This window comes from Anolis carolinensis, chromosome 2, assembly GCF_035594765.1.
Source record: "Anolis carolinensis isolate JA03-04 chromosome 2, rAnoCar3.1.pri, whole genome shotgun sequence".
NCBI classification, from domain to species: domain Eukaryota; kingdom Metazoa; phylum Chordata; class Lepidosauria; order Squamata; family Dactyloidae; genus Anolis; species Anolis carolinensis.
In genome coordinates, this window is record NC_085842.1 from 288,550,684 (window position 1) to 288,573,392 (window position 22,709).

At 44.5% G+C, this 22,709-nt stretch overlaps 1 protein-coding gene across 3 annotated transcripts in view; it reads left to right on the forward strand.

The window, feature by feature from the left end:
• iqgap2 (IQ motif containing GTPase activating protein 2) overlaps positions 1-22,709 on the forward strand; it is a 182,587-nt gene that overhangs the window by 38,624 nt on the left and 121,254 nt on the right. For 2 of the 3 annotated variants that reach the window (XM_062972342.1, XM_062972345.1), the window contains exon 2: positions 22,595-22,694. In XM_062972342.1, coding sequence (XP_062828412.1) covers positions 22,595-22,694 — 100 coding nt within the window. Of the gene's footprint in view, positions 1-11,271; positions 11,291-22,594; positions 22,695-22,709 lie in introns of those variants that run through there. The other variant, XM_062972344.1, reaches the window with a different exon arrangement.

Sequence of the window (22,709 nt, forward strand, 5' to 3'; positions counted from 1 at the left end):
GGCTTCTCCCTTCTTGTCTTGGAACGCTGGCATACCGGGCAGGTATTGACATATTTTTCCACATCCTTGCGGATCTTGGGCCACCAGAAATCTCTTAGGATCAAATGCATGGTTTTAAATAGTCCGAAATGCCCTGCTGGCTTGCAGTCATGACACAGACGAAGTGCCTTTTCTCTGCCCGGTCCTGGAGGGATGTAGACGTGGTTTCTATAGCAAAGTAGCCCATCCTTAAGCGAGAAGGGAAAATGTAGTCCTTGGCGAAGTTGATCTTGAGCCCAGGCATCCGCCTGTTGACTGGCCCTGATTTCCTGAGCACAAAGGGGCCCTGGAGAAGAGGAAGTAGATTCAATTGGAGTGGATTTAGTGTTTCTGTCACGACCCAGGCTGCAGAGCACCAATAACCATACACAGAGGCCAGATTCTATCTAATATCTTTATTAAGGAAATATATAATGTTAATAAAAACAAGTATAGGAAATAGTCCAGAAGTAGACCTTTCAGGAAAGGTCAAAATTAGTCCAAAAAAGCAATGTCCAATATGAAATATTAAGGTCCAAAGTTGTAATCCAATAACCGAAACACTCACTTGCCAAGCAAGTGAGGGGAGATGACAAGGTCCTTTAGTCCATGAACTTGAGCAAGGCTAGGAAATAACTTGATTCTTGGCACACAAAGCTTGATTCAAGGCAACAAGGAAACGAGGAGCAAGAACAAGATCCGTGGTAATTACTTGGCGAGGTCCGGGAAACAAGGCAAGATCCGGGGAGAAAACAAGGCTGAGAACGAAGGCTTGGAACAGGAACAAAGGCTTGAAAGCAGGAGTAGCTGTCCACACACGCTGCTCCGGTAGCTGACGAATTGACTCCGCAAGATTCCTTCGGGAGCAAGGAACCTAAATAGGCCTCGTTTTCCCACCAGAGAACACTTCTCTGGGGAATCAGAAACGAAAGTCAATCTCTGTGTCCAGATGTATGACTCCCTAAAATTTCTCATGGCAGCAGGCTTAATCATCTGAATGCTTTGCTGCAATTCTCAAACTCCTGCGATTAGCTTGTTGCACTCCTTTTTGCTGGAGATAATAATTACGGCGCGAAAAAGGGGGAGAACTCGACTCAGGGCTTGTTTGGCAGATTTCTGGAAGACAAGCCTCCTGCAGGTGCAAAGGCTCAATTTCTGGCTGGGATAGTTCCTTTTCTGGCTGAAATGGTGGAAAACCCAAGTTTTCCTCTTCATCATTCACAACAGCACTAGGAACGGGACTACATGGCCCATGAGTCATCACACTATCCCCCTCCTCAAGCCCCCTCTCAAAATAGGGCTCTCTCCCCGAGGCGCGAGGCCGCGGCTTGGCGGGATAGGTCTGATGGAAGCGGCGGGTTAAATCGGGGGCATGGACTGTGGAAGCGTCTTCCCAAGAACGTTCCTCGGGGCCAAAACCCACCCAGTCAATGAGATATTGTAGACGGCGGCGGTGAAAGCGAGAATCCAAAATGTCCTGAACCTCCCCATCCACCAAAACAGGAGGGGGGGCCGGCCGGTCTGCATCAGGGCGCACACCTTCCGCCGGAAGGAGCAGAGAACGATGAAACACTGGATGAATGCGCATAGAGCGCGGAAGTTGGAGTTTGAAAGTCACGGGGTTAAGTTGAGCCACCACTGGGTAGGGCCCAATGAAACGGGCATCTAATTTCCGGCAAGGGCGATGGGAGGGCAAAAAGCGAGTGGACAGAAGAACCCGGTCTCCTACCTTGATTTCGGGGCCCGGCTGGCGATGTTTGTCAGCGTGGCGTTTATAGTCCTCCTTGGCTTGGTCCAGTTGCTGGAGCAAAAGTTGTTGCACCGCTGTGAGTTCCTGCAGCCAGTCCTCTGCTGCGGGAACTTCTGAGGTTTCAATGACAGGAGGAAAGAAACGTGGATGGAAGCCGTAGTTTGCAAAGAACGGGGTTTCTTTAGTTGAAGCCTGGACCCCATTGTTGTAGGCAAACTCTGACAGCGGTAACAGGGAAACCCAATTGTCCTGCTGGTAGTTCACATAACAGCGAAGGTATTGTTCCAAAGTGGCATTGGTGCGCTCAGTTTGCCCATCCGTTTGGGGATGGTGAGCCGAAGATAAACGAGAGTCTATGCCCAATAGTTTTTGTAGTGCTTTCCAGAAACGAGAGGTGAATTGGGACCCACGGTCTGTGACCAAACTCTTGGGCAATCCATGTAATCTGAAAACATGTTGAAGGAATAGATCTGCAGTCTCTTTGGCCGTGGGAAGGCCATCACAGGGAATGAAATGGGCTAACTTGGTAAAAAGGTCCACCACCACTAGGATCGTGGTGAATCCACAGGAAGGTGGTAGATCAGTGATAAAATCCGCAGAGATTATTTCCCATGGGTGGGATGGGGTAGGGAGGGGATGTAGAAGCCCTGAGGGTCTTTCCCTTCTTGTCTTGGAGCGCTGGCATACTGGGCAGGTGTTGACATATTTCTCCACATCCTTGCGGATCTTGGGCCACCAGAAGTCTCTTAGGATCAAATGCATGGTTTTGAATAGTCCGAAATGCCCTGCTGGCTTGCAGTCATGACACAGACGAAGTGCTTTTTCCCTGCCCGGTCCTGGGGGGATGTAAACATGATTTCTATAGCAAAGTAGCCCATCCTTGAGCGAAAAGGGAAAACGTAGCCCTTGGCGAAGTTGGTCTTGTGCCCAAGCATCTGCTTGCTGACTAGCCCTGATTTCCTGAGCACAAAGGGGCCCTGGAGTAGAGGGAGTTGATTCAATGGGAGTGGATTTGGTGTTTCCCACTGTGAGCGTGGCAAAGTTCTCGGGTTGTAGCAGCTGGGACTCAAAGGTCTCCTTGCGCCCTGCAGCGTATTCCGGTTTCCGTGACAGGGCATCTGCTTGCTTGGTCTGGGCTGGGGTTACATAATGAATTTGGAAGTTAAAACGTTCAAAGAATAAAGCCCAGCGTTGTTGCCTCTGATTTAGCTTGCGGGCAGTTCTTAGATGCTCTAGATTCCAATGATCAGTATGTACTTCAATGGGAAATTTGGCCCCTTCTAACCAATGTCTCCAAGTTTCAAAGGCTGCCTTTATGGCCAAAAGTTCCTTTTCCCAAATGGTGTAATTTCTCTCTGGTGCGGTCAATTGACGGGAATAAAAGGCACAAGGATGGAGATGATCTCCCACTGGTTGTAGGAGTACAGCTCCAATCGCCACATCGGAGGCGTCCGCCTGCATGACGAAAGGGGTTTCAGGGTCTGGATGCTGAAGGATTGGCTGGGACGTGAATAATTTCTTTAGTTGCTGGAACCCTTTCTCTGCTTGATCTGTCCAGCGGAAAGGCTGTTTCCCACGGATGCAGCTGGTGATTGGGTCAGACCAGCGGGCAAAGTCTGGAATGAACTTGCGGTAGTAGTTCGCGAACCCCAAGAATCGTTGCACCTCTTTCTTGTTGGTTGGCGCCCGCCATTCCAATACTGCTGTGACCTTTGCCGGGTCCATGGTGAGCCCTAGTGGCGAGACACGATATCCCAGGAAATCTACCTCTTGCAGATCAAAAGCGCATTTTTCCAACTTGGCATAAAGTCCGTGGTCCCGCAATCGTTGTAACACCATTCTGACGTGATTCTCATGTTCTGATTGTGATCTAGAAAACACCAAAAAATCGTCCAGGTAGATAATCAGTAACCGATCTAGATAATCCTGAAAGATATCGTTGACAAAATGCTGGAACGTTGCGGGAGCTCCACATAAACCGAAATTCATAACCAGGGTTTCGAATAAACCGAATTTTGTCTGGAAGGCAGTCTTCCACTCGTCCCCTTCCCTGATGCGAACTAGATTATAAGCTCCTCGAAGATCCAGTTTGGTGTAAACTTTAGCCCCTCGAAGCCGGTCTAAGAGGTCTGAGATCAAAGGCAGGGGATACCGGTTTCGTTTAGTGATATCGTTCAATGCTCTATAGTCCACCACCAAGCGTAGGTCCCCTGACTTCTTTTTCACAAACATCACTGGGGAAGCGGCTGGGGATTGAGAGGGTCTGATAAACCCCTTGCGGAGGTTTGTCTCTAAGAACTCCCTGAGAGCTTCTTGCTCTGGTTCAGTCAGGGAGTAGAGGTGTCCTCGCGGAATCGGGGCCCCCTCCACCAAGTCAATGGCACAGTCATAAGGTCTATGTGGGGGTAGTCTCTCGGCTTCTTTTTCATTGAATACATCCCAATATTCTGAGTACTTCTTGGGCAAGGTGATGATGGGTTCAGCGTCTGTGGCATGGCAGACCTTGGCTACAAGGCAATGGTTTTGGCAATATTTTGAAGCAAACTGCAGTTCTCTGTTGGACCAGGAGATGCTTGGGTCGTGGAGTGTCAGCCATGGAATTCCCAAAATCACAGGGAAGTGGGGAACCTCGGTAACAAAGAAGGAAATCTCTTCCATGTGTTCCCTTATCCACATTCTGGTGGGTTCCGACCACTGGCTTACTGGACCTGTCTTGAGGGGGCGGCCATCGATGGCTTGCACCACCCGGGCGTTCTTGAAGTCGTGATATTGTAATCCCAGAGAGTCGGCATACTCTCTGTCAATGAAGTTGTTTGTGGCTCCTGAGTCTATCATGGCATGGACCATGACGGGTCCTTTTTTTACTGACCACAAGGTGACCACTAGAAGAAATAGGGCCCCGGTTGGCGGCTCTTGAGTGGGTTTTTTGACCGGGTTGGCGAGCCTCTCTACGCCCGGTCGCTGGCTTCCCCCGCCGGCTGTGCGCCAGCCGCCTCAGACGTCTTCGTCTCCGCGGAGGACGCCGCCGCCAGACGAGCGGCGGGCTTCCCTTTGGCTGGAAACTCTCTGGCAAAGTGGCCCCCGTTTCCGCAGTACCAGCAGAGATTTAGGCGTTGGCGACGGGCCTTCTCGGCGGCATCTAATCTGGGACGCACATTGCCCAACTGCATCGGCACCTCCTCGCTTCCTCTGGGGTATGGGGCTGGTGGCGGGGGTCTCCACACTGGGCGCGGCTGGACGCCGGTGGGAGCGGGAGGTCTCGCTCCGGTCCTACCGCTCTGGCCTCGGATCCATTGTCTTCTGTTGGCAATCATGACTTCAGCTCGTAAACATTGATCAATGAGTGCTTCAAGAGAGTGTGGAGGATCCACCTTGGAGATTTCCTCCAGCATCTCGATGTTGAGACCCTCCCGAAATTGTCCTCTGAGGGCTATATCGTTCCATCCGGTGTTATGGGCCAACACTCGGAACTCGGCTATGTACTGGGACATGGGTCTGTCCCCTTGGGAGAGGCGCCGGAGTTTGTGGCCGGCTGCCTCCAAATTGTCCTCAATCCCCCAAGTCGCCTTAATGTGATCCAAGAATTGTTGCGCTGATCTTAGATGTGGGGAGTCTTGGTCGAACAGTGCCGTCGCCCAGTTGGCCGCTGGCCCGTCTAGGAGACTGTAGATCCACGCCACCTTGATGTCTTCTTGGGGAAACTCGGCATTACGGGCCTCTAGATAAGCCTGGCATTGGCGACGGAAAACATGAACCTTAGAAGCTTCTCCAGTAAACTTGGTTGGCAGCGCCAGGGCCGGGAGACGGATTCCGCGTTCCTTCAATCCCCTTATTTCTCCCTCCTGCGCATTGAGCTTATCACGGATGCGGTCCACTTCATCCTTGTCGATGGTGTAACTGAGTGGTTGGGCCCCCGGTCCGGCTCCGGTAGACATTCTGGCCTAAGTTAATTGGTGCTTAGGGTGGCGGAGTCAAACTGTCACGACCCAGGCTGCAGAGCACCAATAACCATACACAGAGGCCAGATTCTATCTAATATCTTTATTAAGGAAATATATAATGTTAATAAAAACAAGTATAGGAAATAGTCCAGAAGTAGACCTTTCAGGAAAGGTCAAAATTAGTCCAAAAAAGCAATGTCCAATATGAAATATTAAGGTCCAAAGTTGTAATCCAATAACCGAAACACTCACTTGCCAAGCAAGTGAGGGGAGATGACAAGGTCCTTTAGTCCATGAACTTGAGCAAGGCTAGGAAATAACTTGATTCTTGGCACACAAAGCTTGATTCAAGGCAACAAGGAAACGAGGAGCAAGAACAAGATCCGTGGTAATTACTTGGCGAGGTCCGGGAAACAAGGCAAGATCCGGGGAGAAAACAAGGCTGAGAACGAAGGCTTGGAACAGGAACAAAGGCTTGGGAGCAGGAGTAGCTGTCCACACACGCTGCTCCGGTAGCTGACGAATTTACTCCGCAAGATTCCTTCGGGAGCAAGGAACCTAAATAGGCCTCGTTTTCCCACCAGAGAACACTTCTCTGGGGAATCAGAAACGAAAGTCAATCTCTGTGTCCAGATGTATGACTCCCTAAAATTTCTCATGGCAGCAGGCTTAATCATCTGAATGCTTTGCTGCAATTCTCAAACTCCTGCGATTAGCTTGTTGCACTCCTTTTTGCTGGAGATAATAATTACGGCGCGAAAAAGGGGGAGAACTCGACTCAGGGCTTGTTTGGCAGATTTCTGGAAGACAAGCCTCCTGCAGGTGCAAAGGCTCAATTTCTGGCTGGGATAGTTCCTTTTCTGGCTGAAATGGTGGAAAACCCAAGTTTTCCTCTTCATCATTCACAACAGCACTAGGAACGGGACTACATGGCCCATGAGTCATCACAGTTTCCCACTGTGAGCGTGGCAAAGTTCTCGGGCTGCAGCAATTGGGATTCAAAGGTCTCTCTGCGCCCTGCAGCATATTCTGGTTTCCGTGATAGAGCATCTGCTTGCTTGGTCTGAGCTGGGGTTACATAGTGGATCTGGAAGTCAAAACGCTCAAAGAATAAAGCCCAGCGCTGTTGCCTCTGATTTAACTTGCGGGCAGTTCTTAGATGTTCTAGATTCCGATGGTCAGTATGGACCTCAATGGGAAATTTGGCCCCTTCTAACCAATGTCTCCAAGTTTCAAAGGCTGCCTTTATGGCCAAAAGTTCTTTTTCCCAAATAGTGTAATTCCTCTCTGGGGCTGTTAGTTGACGGGAGTAAAAAGCACAAGGGTGAAGATGATCTCCCACTGGTTGCAAGAGTACAGCCCCAATTGCCACATCGGAGGCGTCAGCCTGCACAACAAAAGGGGTTTTAGGATGTGGGTGCTGAAGGATTGGCTGGGACGTGAATAATTTCTTTAGTTGCTGGAACCCTTTCTCTGCTTGTTCCGTCCAGCGGAAAGGCTGCTTTCCACGGATGCAGCTGGTGATTGGATCAGACCAGCGGGCAAAGTCTGGAATGAACTTGCAGTAATAGTTCGCGAACCCCAAGAAACACTGCACCTCTTTCTTGTTGGTTGGCGCCCGCCATTCCAATACTGCTGAAACCTTTGCCGGGTCCATGGAGAGCCCTAGTGGCGAGACACGGTATCCCAGGAAATCTACCTCTTGTAGATCAAAAGCGCATTTTTCCAGCTTGGCATAAAGTCCATGATCCCGCAAACGTTGTAACACCATTCTGACATGGTTCTCATGTTCTGTTTGTGATCTAGAAAACACCAAAAAATCGTCCAAGTAGATGATCAAGAACCGATCTAGATAATCCTGGAAGATATCATTGACAAAATGCTGGAACGTTGCGGGAGCTCCACATAAACCGAAATTCATGACCAGGGACTCGAATAATCCGAATTTAGTCTGGAAGGCGGTTTTCCACTCGTCCCCCTCCCTGATGCGAACTAGATTATAAGCCCCTCGAAGATCCAGCTTGGTGTAAACCTTGGCCCCTCGAAGCCGGTCTAATAGGTCCGAGATCAAAGGCAGGGGATAGCGGTTCCGCTTAGTGATATTGTTCAATGCCCTATAGTCCACCACCAGGCGTAGGTCCCCTGACTTCTTTTTCACAAACATCACTGGGGAAGCGGCTGGGGATTGAGAGGGTCTAATGAACCCCTTGCGGAGGTTTGTCTCTAAAAACTCCCTGAGAGCTTCTTGCTCTGGTTCAGTCAAGGAGTAGAGGTGTCCTCGCGGGATCGGGGCCCCCTCCACCAAGTCAATGGCACAGTCATAAGGCCTATGCGGGGGTAGTCTCTCGGCTTCTTTTTCATTGAAAACATCCCAAAAGTCTGAGTATTTCTTGGGCAAGGTGATGATGGATTCAGCGTCTGTGGCGTGACAGACCTTGGCTACAAGACAATGGTTTTGGCAATATTTAGAAGCAAACTGCAGTTCTCTGTTGGTCCAAGAGATGCTAGGGTCGTGGAGTGTCAGCCATGGGATCCCCAAAATCACAGGGAAGTGAGGAACCTCGGTAACAAAGAAGGAAATCTCTTCCATGTGTTCCCTTATCCACATTCTGGTGGGTTCCGACCATTGGCTTACTGGACCTGTCTTGAGGGGGCGGCCGTCTATGGCTTGCACCACCCGGGCGTTCTTGAAATCGTGATATTGTAATCCCAGAGAGTCGGCATACTCTCTATCAATGAAATTGTTTGTGGCTCCTGAGTCTATCATGGCATGGATCATGACGGGTCCTTTTTTCGCTGACCACAAGGTGACCACTAGGAGAAAAAGGACCCTGGTTGGCGGCTCTTGAGTGGGGCTTTTGACCGGGTTGGCGAGCCTCTCTACGCCCGGTCGCTGGCTTCCCCCGCCGGCTTTGCCCCAGTCGCCTCTGACGTCTTCGTCTCCACGGAGGACGCCGCCGTCAGACGAGCGGCGGGTTTTCCTTTGGCTGGACACTCTCTGGCAAAGTGGCCCCCGTTTCCGCAGTACCAACAGAGGTTTAAATGTTGGCGGCGCGCCTTCTCGGCTACATCCAATCTGGGACGCACATTACCCAACTGCATCGGCACCTCCTCGCTTCCTCTGGGGTATGGGGCTGGTGGCGGGGGTCTCCACACTGGACGCGGCTGGAAGCCGGCGGGAGCGGGAGGTTTTGCTCCGGCTCTTCCACTCTGGCCTCGGATCCACTGCTTCCTGTTGGCAAGCATGACTTCAGCTCGTAAACATTGTTCAATGAGTCTTTCAAGAGAATTTGGAGGGTCCACCTTGGAGATTTCCTCCAACATCTCGATGTTAAGACCCTCCCGAAACTGTCCTCTGAGGGCTATGTCATTCCAGCCGGTGTTTTGGGCCAGCACTCGGAACTCGGCTATGTACTGGGACAAGGGCCTGTCCCCTTGGGAAAGGCGCCGGAGTTTGTGGCCGGCCGCCTCTAAATTGTCCTCGATCCCCCAAGTCGCCTTAAGGTGATCCAAGAAGTTTAGCGCGGAACTTAGGTGCGGGGAGGCTTGATCGAACAGTGCCGTCGCCCAATTGGCCGCTGGCCCATCTAGGAGACTATAAATCCATGCCACCTTGATGTCTTCTTGGGGAAACTCGGCATTTCGGGCCTCTAGGTATGCCTGGCATTGGCGACGGAAAACATGAACCTTGGAAGCCTCTCCAGAAAACTTGGTGGGCAACGCCAGGGCAGGGAGACGGGCTCCACGTTCCTTCAAGCCCCGTATTTCTCCCTCCTGCGCATGGAGCATATCACGGATCCTGTCCACTTCATCCTTGGCGATGGTGTAGCTGAGTGGTTGGTCACCCGGTCCGGCTCCGGTAGACATTCTGGTCTAGGTTAATTGGTGCCTAGGGTGGCGGAGTCAAACTGTCACGACCCAGGCTGCAGAGCACCAATAACCATACACAGAGGCCAGAATCTATCTAATATCTTTATTGAGGTATATAAAGTTAATAAAAGCAAGTGTAGGAAATAGTTCAGAAGTAGACCTTTCAGGAAAGGTCAAAATTAGTCCAAAAAAGCAATGTCCAATATGAAATATTAAGGTCCAAAGTTGTAATCCAGTAACCGAAACACTCACTTTGCTAAGCAAAGTGAGGGGAGATGACAAGGTCCTTTAGTCCATGAAACTTAGGCAAGGCAAGGAAATAACTTGATTCTTGGATACAAGGCTTAATTCAAGGCAACAAAGAACAAGGAGCAAAAACAGGATCCGTGGTAAATTCGTGGCGAGGTCCGGAAGGCAAGGCTGGGTCCGTGAAGCAAAACAAGGTCCTGGGAAGCAAAGCAAGGCTGGAAACGGGAGCGTAGTCCACACACAACCTACTCCCGTAGTTGACGAATTGACTCCGCAAGATTCCTACGAGGGCAAAACACCTAAGTAGGGTCTCGTTTTCCCGCCAGAGAACAATTCTCTGGGGAACCAGAACCGAAAGCCATTCTCTGAGTCCAGATGCATGACTCCCTAAAGATTCCCATGGGAAGCAGGTTTAATCAACCATTTGTTTGGCCGCGATTCTCGGGCTTCTGCGATTAGCCTGTTGAGCTCCTCTCTGTTGTTGACAATAATCACGGCGAGAAAAAGGGGGAGATTTCGGCTCAGGGCTTGTTGGGAAACTTCTGGGAGGCAAATCTCCTGCAGGTGCAGGGGCTCCATCTCTGGCTGTGAAAGCTCCAATTCTGGCTGAAACGGTGGGAAACCTAAGTTTTCCTCTTCATCTGTCACAACAGCGCTAGGAACGGGACTACATGGCCCATGAGTCATCACACCCGGCCCCTTCTGTAATATTTTAAAACACAATGCGGCTCCCTCATCCAAAATTTTGCTCATGTCTGATATGTACATTATATATAATACAGTATATAATAAATATATAAACATTTCCTGGGGCTCCACGAAAAATTCTTGCTTCAAATAAGGTTCTGCTGCTGAAAACGGTTGAGAACCACTGGGCTATATGATTGCTTGGCACTGCTTTGATATACTTGTAATAAATGCATGCAATGCATATATCATTTGGTCAAGAATTTGTATGTACTGTTATTGGTTGCATATTTCTTCCCCACCCAAGTAGGGTGTACAAGTTATCATCTGTGGACTGTTTGATCAGTTACCAAGTCATTCATTAATTTTTCCATCATACGTAATGTGTAGATGTGTTGGTAAGTTTAGCCCAGTAAAACGTATCTCTTGGCAACCAGTTTATTTTAGAAAACTCAATCTTTTTTGTTTTCTTGCTTCACCAGGCACATTTAGTGTGTTCTTTCTGTTTGCCCTTTCTCCATCCCCTCTGCATGGTGCCTAGATAATGAGGGTGAGCAAATTGTGGGTTTGCTACAGTATTGTTTTGAATACTCCGTGATAACACAGTGTTATAAAGATCCTGTTGCTCGAAAAGCTTGATTCCATGTTTTGTCCACATGTCTACTATGCATTCTAGTTACCATAGCAATGCAGGAATGCTCATGTTTCTGTGCTCTGGTTGCCTGCCTCTGTAATCTGCTTCTTCAAAGAGACAGAGTTCTTCCTAAATTCTAAAGTAGGTTTTAAAAGGCACTGATAAGATTTGGTAAGATGGTAGTACATACTGACATATTTGTGTTAACAGTGAAAACAAGCTGAAATGTTTCATTTCTTTGGGGGGAGCAAAGGGAAAGGAAGGGCTTGAAATTCGTAGGAGACCATTCTTTGGGTAATTTATACTTGGTATTTGTAAGCACTCTCCTTAATTGCTCACAGTGCTTTTAACAGTTCTATAATTGCACTGAAAATAGAAACCTATCTAACAGTAACATGGAGCATGAAGGTCTGGGGTAGTATTATCTTAAGATATTTTCAAGATAAAGGAATTGGTAGTAGGCTCATTATTGAATATCATTAGTGCCCTTTTAGCAAGATGAAACAGAGTAATGTATCTTTGGGTTTTTCTTGGGGTTGCGAAGCTAATCATGTACACCAATGCACAACAAACTGAAACCCCTCAAATATAGAGTACTTTTCACAACAATATTTTGTTACAATATGCAACTTACATTCATAATATGAAACAGAGTATGAAAGAGATACAGAGGCAGCAATTCTATCAACACTTGTGTGGGAGTAACTTCCACTGAAATTAGTGGCATTTCCTTTTGAGTGAATATGAATAAGGTTTCACTGAACATAGAATCATAAAATAATAGAGTTGGAAGAGACCACATGGGCCATCTAGTCCAACCCCTGCCATGCAGTTAAAGCACAATCAAATTGTCCCTAACAGATGGCCATCCAGCCTCTGTTTAAAAGCATCCAAGGAAGGAGCTTCCACCATACTCTGAGGCCGAGAGTTCCACTGTTGAACAGCTTGTATGGTTAAGAAGTTCTTCCTAATGTTCAGGTGGAATCTCTTTTCCTATAATTTGAACCCATTGCTCTGAATCCTAGTTTCAAGGGCAGCAGAAAACAAGCCTGCTCCCTCTTCCTTATGCCTTCCTTTTACATCTATCTATATAAAAATGTAATGTACATAATTAGGACCGAGTTAACAACAAAACCACTGGACCAAATCACACCAAATTTGGCCACAATACACCAACACATCCAAGGTATGTCCTTCACTCAACCCTCCCCCCCCACAAACCGGTTGGCCAATATCTATTTTTCACTTCCCCCCTCCCTTTTTGGCCAGAATGGTATGCTCCCCTCTTTCCCCTTCACTCTCTGCACTTGCCTTGAGGGGGGGCACTGTGTTTACTGCTGACGGGTGACCACAGTACATGCTCTCCAGACCTTTGATCATTCTAGTTGCCCTCCTCTGGGCACTTTCCAGCTTGTTGATACCTTTTTAAATTGTGGTGCCCAGAACTGGACACAGTATTCCAGGTGAGGTCTAACCAAAGCAGAATAGAGGGACACCATGACTTCCCTCGATCTAAACTCTATACTCCTTTTGATGCAGCTCAACATCCCATTGGCTTTTTAGCTGCTGCATCATACTGTACAAATATGTGTGCACACATAGATAGATAAAAATTTTTTCTGGCTACAGTGATGTACAATTAAATATTTAAAAATCCAATCACCCTTTAAAAGGAGATTAAAATCATTTTTAAAACTAATCTTGAAAACCAAATATCTGATGGAATTATACAACAACTCATCTAAAAATTGGATCCAACCCAATGTCTTCTGGAAGGAACTTTAAAATTGAGGTGATGCTATAGAAAGATCTTGGGCTCATCTACCCATCAACATCTCAAGGACAACAAGAAGGGCAACAAGAAGGAACACAGTCAAATTATGGGCAAGTTCATATGGAGGAAGATTGTATTTCAGATACCTTGGCCACAAGCCATTTCGGGTTTATGTTTGTACTGCAGATAAGTACAACCATCATGTTGTTAGGAGTAATAATAGTTCAAAGGTATTTCAGTGTTCTAACTGGAGCCTCCAGTGGCCTAGGGGATAAAAGCCTCGTGACTTGAAGGTTGGGTTGCTGACCTGAAAGCTGCCAGGTTCGAATCCCACCCGGGGAGAGTGTGGATGAGCTCCCTCTTTCAGCTCCAGCTCCATGCAGGGAGAGAAGCCTCCCACAAGGATGGTAAAACATCAAAACATCCGGGCGTCCCCTGGGCAACGTCCTTGCAGACGGCCAATTTTCTCACTCCAGAAGCAACTCCAGTTGCTCCTGACACGAAAAAAAAGTGTTCTAACTGTTCTGAAGCAACAAATACTTCACTTTTCTTTTCCCATCTTTGTAGAGGTGGAGCACAAGGGACAGAGTTTCTTAAACCTTTACAAGTGAGAAATGTCTTTATTCCAACTGTCCTATCATGGATTTGCAAAAATGAGCAGTTTTCTCCAATGATTTGCATGATACATTTTTCAACCTCGTGCTTTTTGGCAGAAGTTGTTAATTCTCATTGAAAACACTACAAATATGTAAACAGAGAACCCAGATTCTGCATGTGGAATTAATAACAATTGCTGAATCTGCATTTTGTTTTGCATTGTTTGAATTGTTTATTTTTTTGTTATCTGCCCAGGAATCCAATTGCTTTGAAGAGTAGTGTACAGATGCATGAAGTAAAACAAGTACTTCTACCCCAATACTGTTATTACTACAGAAAAATGCATAGCACATTTCATTACGTATGTAGTTGTTAAACTGAAATCTTGGTATTTTGTTTAGCCTTTTTTTAAAAGACACACTGCTGGATTTCTGAAGTGTGGAGGGTGGGAAAGACAATACTGAAATGAGGTTATGGACATGAGGATATGAATCAACTTGATATATGCTTATGGTCATCAGGAAGCTGTGGAAGAACAAGTTTAGTTAAAGAAGGTGGAACAGGGTGAAGACTCGAAGGAGGAACAGAGCTGATTTCACATCCGCAAATTCTTGAAAGGATTTACATTTCTCAATTAGACATTCATTTTCTTTGACAACTTCAAGAAAATCTGTTAAACTGTGATGGATGATAGAATGCGGCCTGATGATATAATTAAGTTAAGCAATCTTCAGTAGCAGTTTTTGATTAATCTGTGACACACCCTTAACTTCCATAGCGGCTTCTGGTGGCTTCTTATGATTAGTTCATTTATAGCTACAATGAGTCTGAGATAGTTAGTCTGACTAAGAGGTTTTTAGGAGCCAGAATGGTATAGTGAATTGAGTGTTGGAGACCAGGATTCAAATTTTCAGTTGGTCTTAAAAACCCAACAGGTGATCTTGGACAAGTCACATTCCCTTAGTCTCAGAGGAAGGCAGGCACAAACCCCATCTAAATAAATCATGCCAAGAAAACTCTGTGAGAAGTTCACCTTAAAGTCACCTACTTGAAGGCACACAGCAACAACAAGAGGACTTTATGGAAGTCATTCAGTATGGCATAATATGGCCTTGAGTTTTGTATAAGGTAAAGGTAAAGGTTTCCCTGACGTTAAGTCCAGTCATGTCTGACTGGGGGTTAGTGCTCATCTCCATTTCTAAGCCAAAGAGCCAGCGTTGTCCGTAGACACCTCCAAAATCATGTGGCTGGCATGACTACATGGAGTGCTGTTACCTTCCCGCCGGAGCGGTACCTATTGATCTACTCCCATTGGCATGTTTTCGAACTGCTAGGTTGGCAGAAGCTGGAGCTAACAGCGGCCGCTCCCGGGGTTTGAACCTGGGACCTTTCGGTTTGCAAGTTCAGCAGCTCAGTGCTTTAACACACTTCACCACCCTAACAAACCATAAATTCTTAATATGTATGCATGAATATAATTTCTATACACAGTTGGAATGGAGATTATTTTTCTCTGTCTAGTGATTATTTCACTTGACTTGACTTGCCCCTGTGAGATTTGATCATCCTTGAGTATTCATATTGGAGTATTTTTTAAGCGCCACCATGACATAGTGGTCATAGCTTCGCCCCATCCCTCATGCACTTGCTTATCCTTTCTCTTATTATTATTTTAATCATTTACTTTTGTCTTCCTCTCACTGAGAATCGAGGTGGCTGACATCATATTTAAAAACAACATGGATTGAAAACAATACGAAACATTGAGAAAGGTTATTAAAAAGAAATTAAATCATTTACAAAGTTAAAACATTAAAAACAGTTTAAAAGCCTGGTGGCTCGAGAACATTTTCAGTTGCCAACAGAAGGAAAGAAAGGACAGAGCTATCTTCCTATCATAGGAAGAGAGTTCCGAAGATTGGGAGCTGCCATTGCGAAGGCCCTCTCCCTTATTCCCATCAAAGGAGCCCGAGAAGGTGATGGGACAGAGAGAAAAACTCATCAGAAGACTTCTAATGAGCTCATAAAGGGAGATATGATCCTTCAAATAGCATACACCGAAGCTGCAGAAGGCTGCACTTTAAATCACCACCAGCACTTTAAATCACCACCAGCACTTTAAATTGTGCCTGAAATGGATCAACAGCCCGTGGAACTGTTGCAACAAGGGAGTTATGCAGAATACACTATACAGCATACTACCAGGGTCTTTCCCCCTAATGTTTTAGGTACTATTTCTGCACCTGTTGATACAACTTTACAGGAAATGCTCCAACAGTTTGTTTACTGGCACAGGTTCAGGGATGACTAATTTGAGCAAAATTAGTATTACCCACATTCAACAGTTTAGATGGAACTGTAGTACATCCTGTTGACCCATGTACTGCTGTATCATGGTGCCACACCAGCAGTAGGCTGTTCCTCTGCTAAAGGCTTGCATATTCCAATTACCATTTTATCACCATGAAGACTCAGCCTGATTTTAACTCCCTTTCCCAAACATCTACTCCTCAACTCTCCTACTACTACCAGATTTAAGCCCTTCCCCAGTAATCCATATCCTCCCCCACTCTGCTCCCACTGCCAGATTTTAAAACCTGTCTCACAGAAAATGGGTGTAATGGATAGTTAAGGAGGTGGATCATTGGGAAAGGGCTGAATCTTTTTAGTGGAAAGGTGGGCAAGGAAGTGATGGGCTGGGGCTGTTGGTGGGAAGTATGTATCATACATGTGTGATATTCACATTTTTTCCACTTTCAAAGAGGTTCTGGGCCACTAACCAGCACTGTGAGTGAGTGTGTGTGTCTGTGCGAGCGGCTGTAATCACATAACTTTTCTCCTTTTCTTTTAACTGAACTGATTCCCACACTACCATCTAATTGAATATTTGGTGAGGGAGGAGAGTTTTTCCATTGACTTGGAGCTGAGTTGCAGATTGAGTCATTAAAGCTGCTAGTCGTCTATTCAGATTCTGCCTCTAACTAGTTGTCCTTGAGAGTTCTTCCTGCTCTCGGTTTAGGAAGGAAGGAAGGAAGGAAGGAAGGAAGGAAGGAAGGAAGGAAGGAAGGAAGGAAAAGAGGATAACCAACTCTACATGAGACTTGCAGGAAGCAGGTGCCTTGGCAGTGTCTTTATGATCAGAAATAACATTCCTGAACATGTGCCAGAACTGTCATATTCTAGTGGGGAAAGTAGTTTCTATTCTGCTTTGCTTCACTTGCTAGTTATATTATTCAGTTTCATTTGAACCTGATTCTTTTTAAAGGGCCGGGCTGTGGGGCAGCTGGTTAGTAGGCAGCTGCAATAAATCACTATGACCAAGAGGTCATGAGTTCGAAGCCAGCCCGTGTCGGAATGAGCACCCAACCATTAAAAAATAGCCCTAAGCAACCCGAAAGATAGTTGCATCTATCAAGTAGGAAATTTAGGTACCACTTATGCAGGAGGCTAATTTACGACACCATAAAAATTATCCAGCAGCGTTTGGAATGAGGAATGAAGAAGTATCCATCAAGGACTCGGTGTCACAGTGGATGATGAAGCAGCTAATCCCCCTGTAGTTGGAATCGAGCATACCCTCAGTAAACTGGAAGCTGTAGAACAAAAGGATATCTGCTGAGTATGCAGATATGAAAAGTTTAAAACTGAGTTTTATGAAATATATTTATTTACAACATTTATACCTCACCCTTCTCACCCAAGGGGACTCGGGGCGGCTTACAGGGATTGGCAAAATTTAATGCCCAAAACACAGTTATAAAATCAAAACAATACATACAAATTGATTAATAATAATATAAAAATACATTATAAAAACTTAAAAACATCTATATAATTAAATCCATTCATACCTTGTGCGTAAACCTTAATTCAGACCATGTCGACATTAGATGTTTATTCATGAAATGCTTGGGCACACAGCCATGTCTTCAAATGTTTCCTAAAGCCCAGAAGAATCGAGGCTTGTCGGATGTTGCTAGGGAGGGTGTTCCACAGCCGGAGAGCCACCGCCGAGAAGGCCCTGTCCCTCGTTCCCACCAGCCGCGCTTGCGAGGCAGGTGGGACCGAGAGCAGGGCCTCTCCGGATGATCAGGGTTCTTGATGGCTCATAGGAGGATTTACGTTCAGACAAGTATATTGGGCCAGAACCTTGTTCAAATCTATAACAGATCTTTGCATGTCATGAATCAGCTGTTTGAGAGTGGAAAGTGGATACACAGTCATGTTAGCAAGAGAAAGGCCCAGGAATGTGCAAAGCACTGGTTTTAGTAATAGAGGGGTGGTGAAGAGGAGCCAGAAAATAGAGTTTGGAACTGAAATTCACATTTTCCTCTTCCTATCCGACTTAATGGACATTCTGTCTGTGTCTTATAAAAAGCATGGGTAGTGTTTTCATTCTCCCTCTAATTCATACTGAAGCCATCCTGCAGTAGTATAAAAAATGTGCTTAAATTATAGAGACAAAGCTCATGAAACCTCCATGTCTATGTATAATCTATAATCTGATAGTCCAGAGTAAAAAACATGTTATTTCAGGCTGAGATAACTGCTCAGAACATTGATATAGTTGTTCTCCCCTGCAATCATAAATGTCAGAGTTGTATTGTTGTGTGTACTTCTTAATCAACAGTCACAAAAGAGAATATAGAAATATTCTATTCAGAGTATAGAAAGAACTTGATTCAAATTAGTTTATAATTGGAAATCTTTAATAAAGAAATTCACAGATGATAGAGCCATGAAAAGTAATTAATTTTGATAGTCTGAACTTCGATAGTGAGTCAGCCCTGTGTATCCACGAATTCTACATTAATGACTTGAAAATATTCCCAAAAGCAAATCTTAATTTTGATTTTTTATATAAGGGTCACAATTTTATTATGCTAAAATTATACAGTTTCTATGGTTTTTTATATTCAGGGGGAATATCTCAACTATGCTTCAGTTTCTTTCTTGATTGATTGATTGATATTAAACAAATATATGAGAGCTGAAGGTGGTTTATAGTAAAAATATAAAGCAAAATAAAATTTGTTTTGTTTGCTTGTTTAAAATATCTGGGCGGGTACCTCTTTTGTTTTAAATGCTATGTGCAGTATTTGGGTTTCCCAGAAGCCACTGGCAGGATACTCTCAACATGTATACGGATTGTTGATGATCCGATTCAGCAGGACTTTTAAGTTAGAGAGGTGAAATTTCAGTTAATTGGATATTCTCATTCTTGTCCACTCATTTTTATTACCCCGTCTGTATATTCACAGTGAAGTACCGATTTTTGAAGCTTAATTATCTCTGTTGGAACTAGACTCTGACTGGCTAATCAGTGCGTAGATCTTTAGCACCACTGTTTTCATGTACAGTTAGGATGAATATAGGAGCACAGACCTTGTATGCTTGATGATAATTAACAAACTAGAAACCCAGGGGCACATTTGTAAGAGAAACGGTTTTAAATTTTGAGTCTTTTCTTGTCTTTGTTGTAGATTGTGTGCTGACTTAATAATACCAGTTACATTTAATTAGAGGAAGTTGCTTTGATGTATAAATTTGCTAATTTTATATCTTCCCTTTTGCTGGAAGCTTTTCTCAAATTTAAGGAATGCCAAACATCAAAGCAGAAGGAGTGCATTTGTTTGAAAATGTATCTTAACAAATATAGCATATCATATTGAATGATGTTAATGTATTCCTGGTAGAGTAGGGCCCAAATCCTGTTTCATTTGTTTCTTTTGTGGTTTTGTACCGTTCCACCCATTCGGATTGCATGAAATGACAGAACCCCATGGGAACAAAAGAAACAGTGAAACAAAATTTTAAAAGTAACGGTAGCTGTTTGGTTGGCTGATTTTCGGCGCTTGGCTGTAGGCCCTGGCTTGCAGGGCCTATAACCAATTCCCAGGCACTGAACGCTTGTAGGCCCTGCTGCAAGCCAGGCCTAAGAACATTGAGCACTTGATGCTTATAGGCCCTGTCTGCAGGGCCTACGGTCAAGCGCTCGACTAGGCCCTGCTTCAAGGGCCTGGCATTTGCCATCCAAGCCCGGAAAAATCTGTGGTTTTTTTGATCTTGGATGGAAAAGCCCATTCATATAGGCACCCATTTCCATAAGAGTGGACAGAAACTGAAACGGGGCCATATAATGTACAAACAGGAACGGTAAGTAATTCCATGTAAATGCACAAGAGTAATTTCTGGGCATTATTTCTTTAACTGAAAAAATGTTACTAAAGAACACTTGAAAGAGATCACTTGAAAGCTTCTTCCAAAATGCATCCAGGAATTACCTTTCTTTTACCAGATGGTGAAAGATGGAAATCATCCTGGGGAATAATTTCCATCATAGTCGTCAAACATACAGTTCTACAGGGTAGTTTTTTTTAATGCCGGGGATAGCTTCTCTCTTCTAATTTCTGTGTGTTTTTCAGTTCACCCATGTTTTGTGAACGGTTCTGAAATAGCTTATGTTTACTTTTCTGGTTGTAGGTTGACACATACAACTACAGTAGGGTCAACTGGAATAGGGTCCCATTCTTTCCAGCTGAGGTTTTGCTTATTTAATTATTTACTGTTGCCAGTGTTGCTGCAACCTGACAACAAAAGTCTGTGTTTTTCGAGCTCTCCTTCAGCATCTTCCCAATGCTGATACTGCTAAAATGTTTCCAATAGTTAGGGGAACAGGAGGAAAAGGGATGAGGGTTAGGCAGATATATAAGCCTTCATAAAAAAAGAACTTCGCTGTTAACTGGGATATGTTGCAGTACTAATTCTATATTTTCATAAGTTCTTTAAAAATAAGCTGGGCTTCCTTGGAGAAATAGTAATAATCCAGTGGGCTGACTTTTCTCTTAAATACCTTTTGTAAAAAATCTGATCATGATAAAATCCAGCTTATATAAAAATAACTATGAAGTGTTTGCTTTGAGCAAGGTCCCAAATACTCTAATAGCGCCAAATCTTTTCTGGTCTGAAAGCTAAATGGGATCAGCTCTGGATGGGAGATTGCTGTAAGCTATACTTTAGATGAAGGTGCTGGCAAAAACCCTTTCAGTATTCCTTTCATAGAAAAACCAGTGAAATTTACAGGGTCGTCGTAAGTCAACAGGTGGCAAAGGCACATACAAACAGAGCTTTGGTCAGCAGATGCAAACATGAACTGTTTTCCTTCTTCCAAGGTCAGTGGGCCTTGAAAATTTTTTTAGTTCACAGTGGGATTTGAGATCTGTCATTTTTGCTTTCCTTTTAGCCATGTCAAAAGGAAACACTGTCTCATAGAATTAAGGGTTGAAGAATGATCTAGCCCAATTACCTGTCGCTGTTCTGAATGATCCCCACAGACCAATCGAGGACATGATGTACCTGAAGGAACAAGTAAACTCACTTTGCTGAATGTTCCTCTAAAGTTCATCTGGCTTAAATTAATTATATTATTCAAGCAAAAAAAAGTTGGTGTATATAACTTTCTTTTGTGAAAAATTAACTAGCTTTTGATAAGCCATCACACCCTTAAACTAATAAGAATATGTACAGTCAGTCCCACCACATTTGCGGAATTAACATTTTCAGAATTGATTCACGGATTTTATTAATGTATTCTCTCTAGAATTCTCTAGGACCTCCAGTGCAATTCTGCGGCCAACTTCTATCAGAAGTTGACTGTCAGGTCATGCTGAAGAATCTAGATATTCCCAGAGAGATGTGCTCTCAAGTAAAAAAGTAGCAGTTTTGTTATAATGACTTTCTTTACTATATTTATTTATTTATTTATTTACAGTATTTATATCACATTATAACACACATAGGGCAAACATTCAATGCCCATAAACACATCTAACAGAGACTGAGAGACACACGCAGAGGCAAGTTAACCTTCTTCTGAGGGGATGTTCGATTCTGGCCACAGGGGGGAGCAGCTGCTTCATCATCCACACTGACGGCACTTCCTCCTTCCAGGTCGTAAATTAGTTAATCTTGCCTCCCCACTTTATAAGTGGTACCTTATCTCCTACTTGATAGATGCAACTATCTTTCGGGTTGCTAGGTCAGCAACGAGCAGGGGCTATTTTTTATTTTTAATTGACGGGTGCTCACCCCGCCACGGGCTGGCCTCGAACTCATGACCTCATGGTCAGAGTGATTTAAGGCAGCTGCTCAACAGCTGCGCCACAGCCCGGCCCCTATAGTACAGGGAGTGATCCCTTAAATTCCAGTATTTCATGATATCTTCTATATAGTGCCGGTCAGTGAACCAGTATTGGTCTGTGAGCCGTTGGCTGCTGGTCCACAGTAGTTTCTAGCAAAAATCGAAACTTCTTCGTAACTTTTAAGAAAATTGACTCTTTTGTTTTAGTTAAACTTTTCTCAAAACAACGTGAGTATTTATCATTTGCTATAGGATGTTAACTTTATATGTCTTGTAACTTCAAAAGGTTGTTGAAGGTCACAATTAAAAACTACTGTATAAGTTGATTTTTTTGGCAAAAAATTACCCCTAAATCTGAGATCAATTTATACATGGGGCAGTGTTGGAATGGGGCACAGTGCAAAAGCAGTGATAAAAAGTACAGGCGAGAAGTTTTTCTACCCCATTACTCCTTCCTTGTCAGAATAGAAAGGCGGTTCTCCCTCCTTCATTCTTTCTCACCTTCAGTTTTGACCTGTGCTAGGTTCATAGGTAGTGTGGGGATACAGATGTAAACATTCTAAGATTGTCAGTGCAATTGACCCCCTTCCTCATTGTAAGATCTTAAATAAACAGATCCTCTCCTTCTCTCTAGTTCTTGACTCTTTAGTAAAGACTCTTTAGTCGAGAAACTCTCCTCTTTAATACAACTATATACAATGAATGGAAATATGGTTTGCATTGAGGAACTTATCTTTGTACTTGGACTATTTTTTAAATGAGAACATGTTAAAATATGTACCGTATTTGTTTTAAGACATCATTATTTAGTACTTCTATTAAATTTATTAATAAATAGTTGCCCCTCTGTAGCGGTATGGCTTTCTTTGTGAGTAAAATAATTGTAATGTTTGCTTTTCATTGCATATAATTTCTTGTGATTTTATATTTACAGCTATTGTGGATGATGAACGGCTTTCAGCTGAGGAGATGGATGAAAGGCGACGTCAGAATATTGCTTATGAGTATTTATGCCACTTAGAAGAAGCTAAAAGGTAAATTATTCGCAA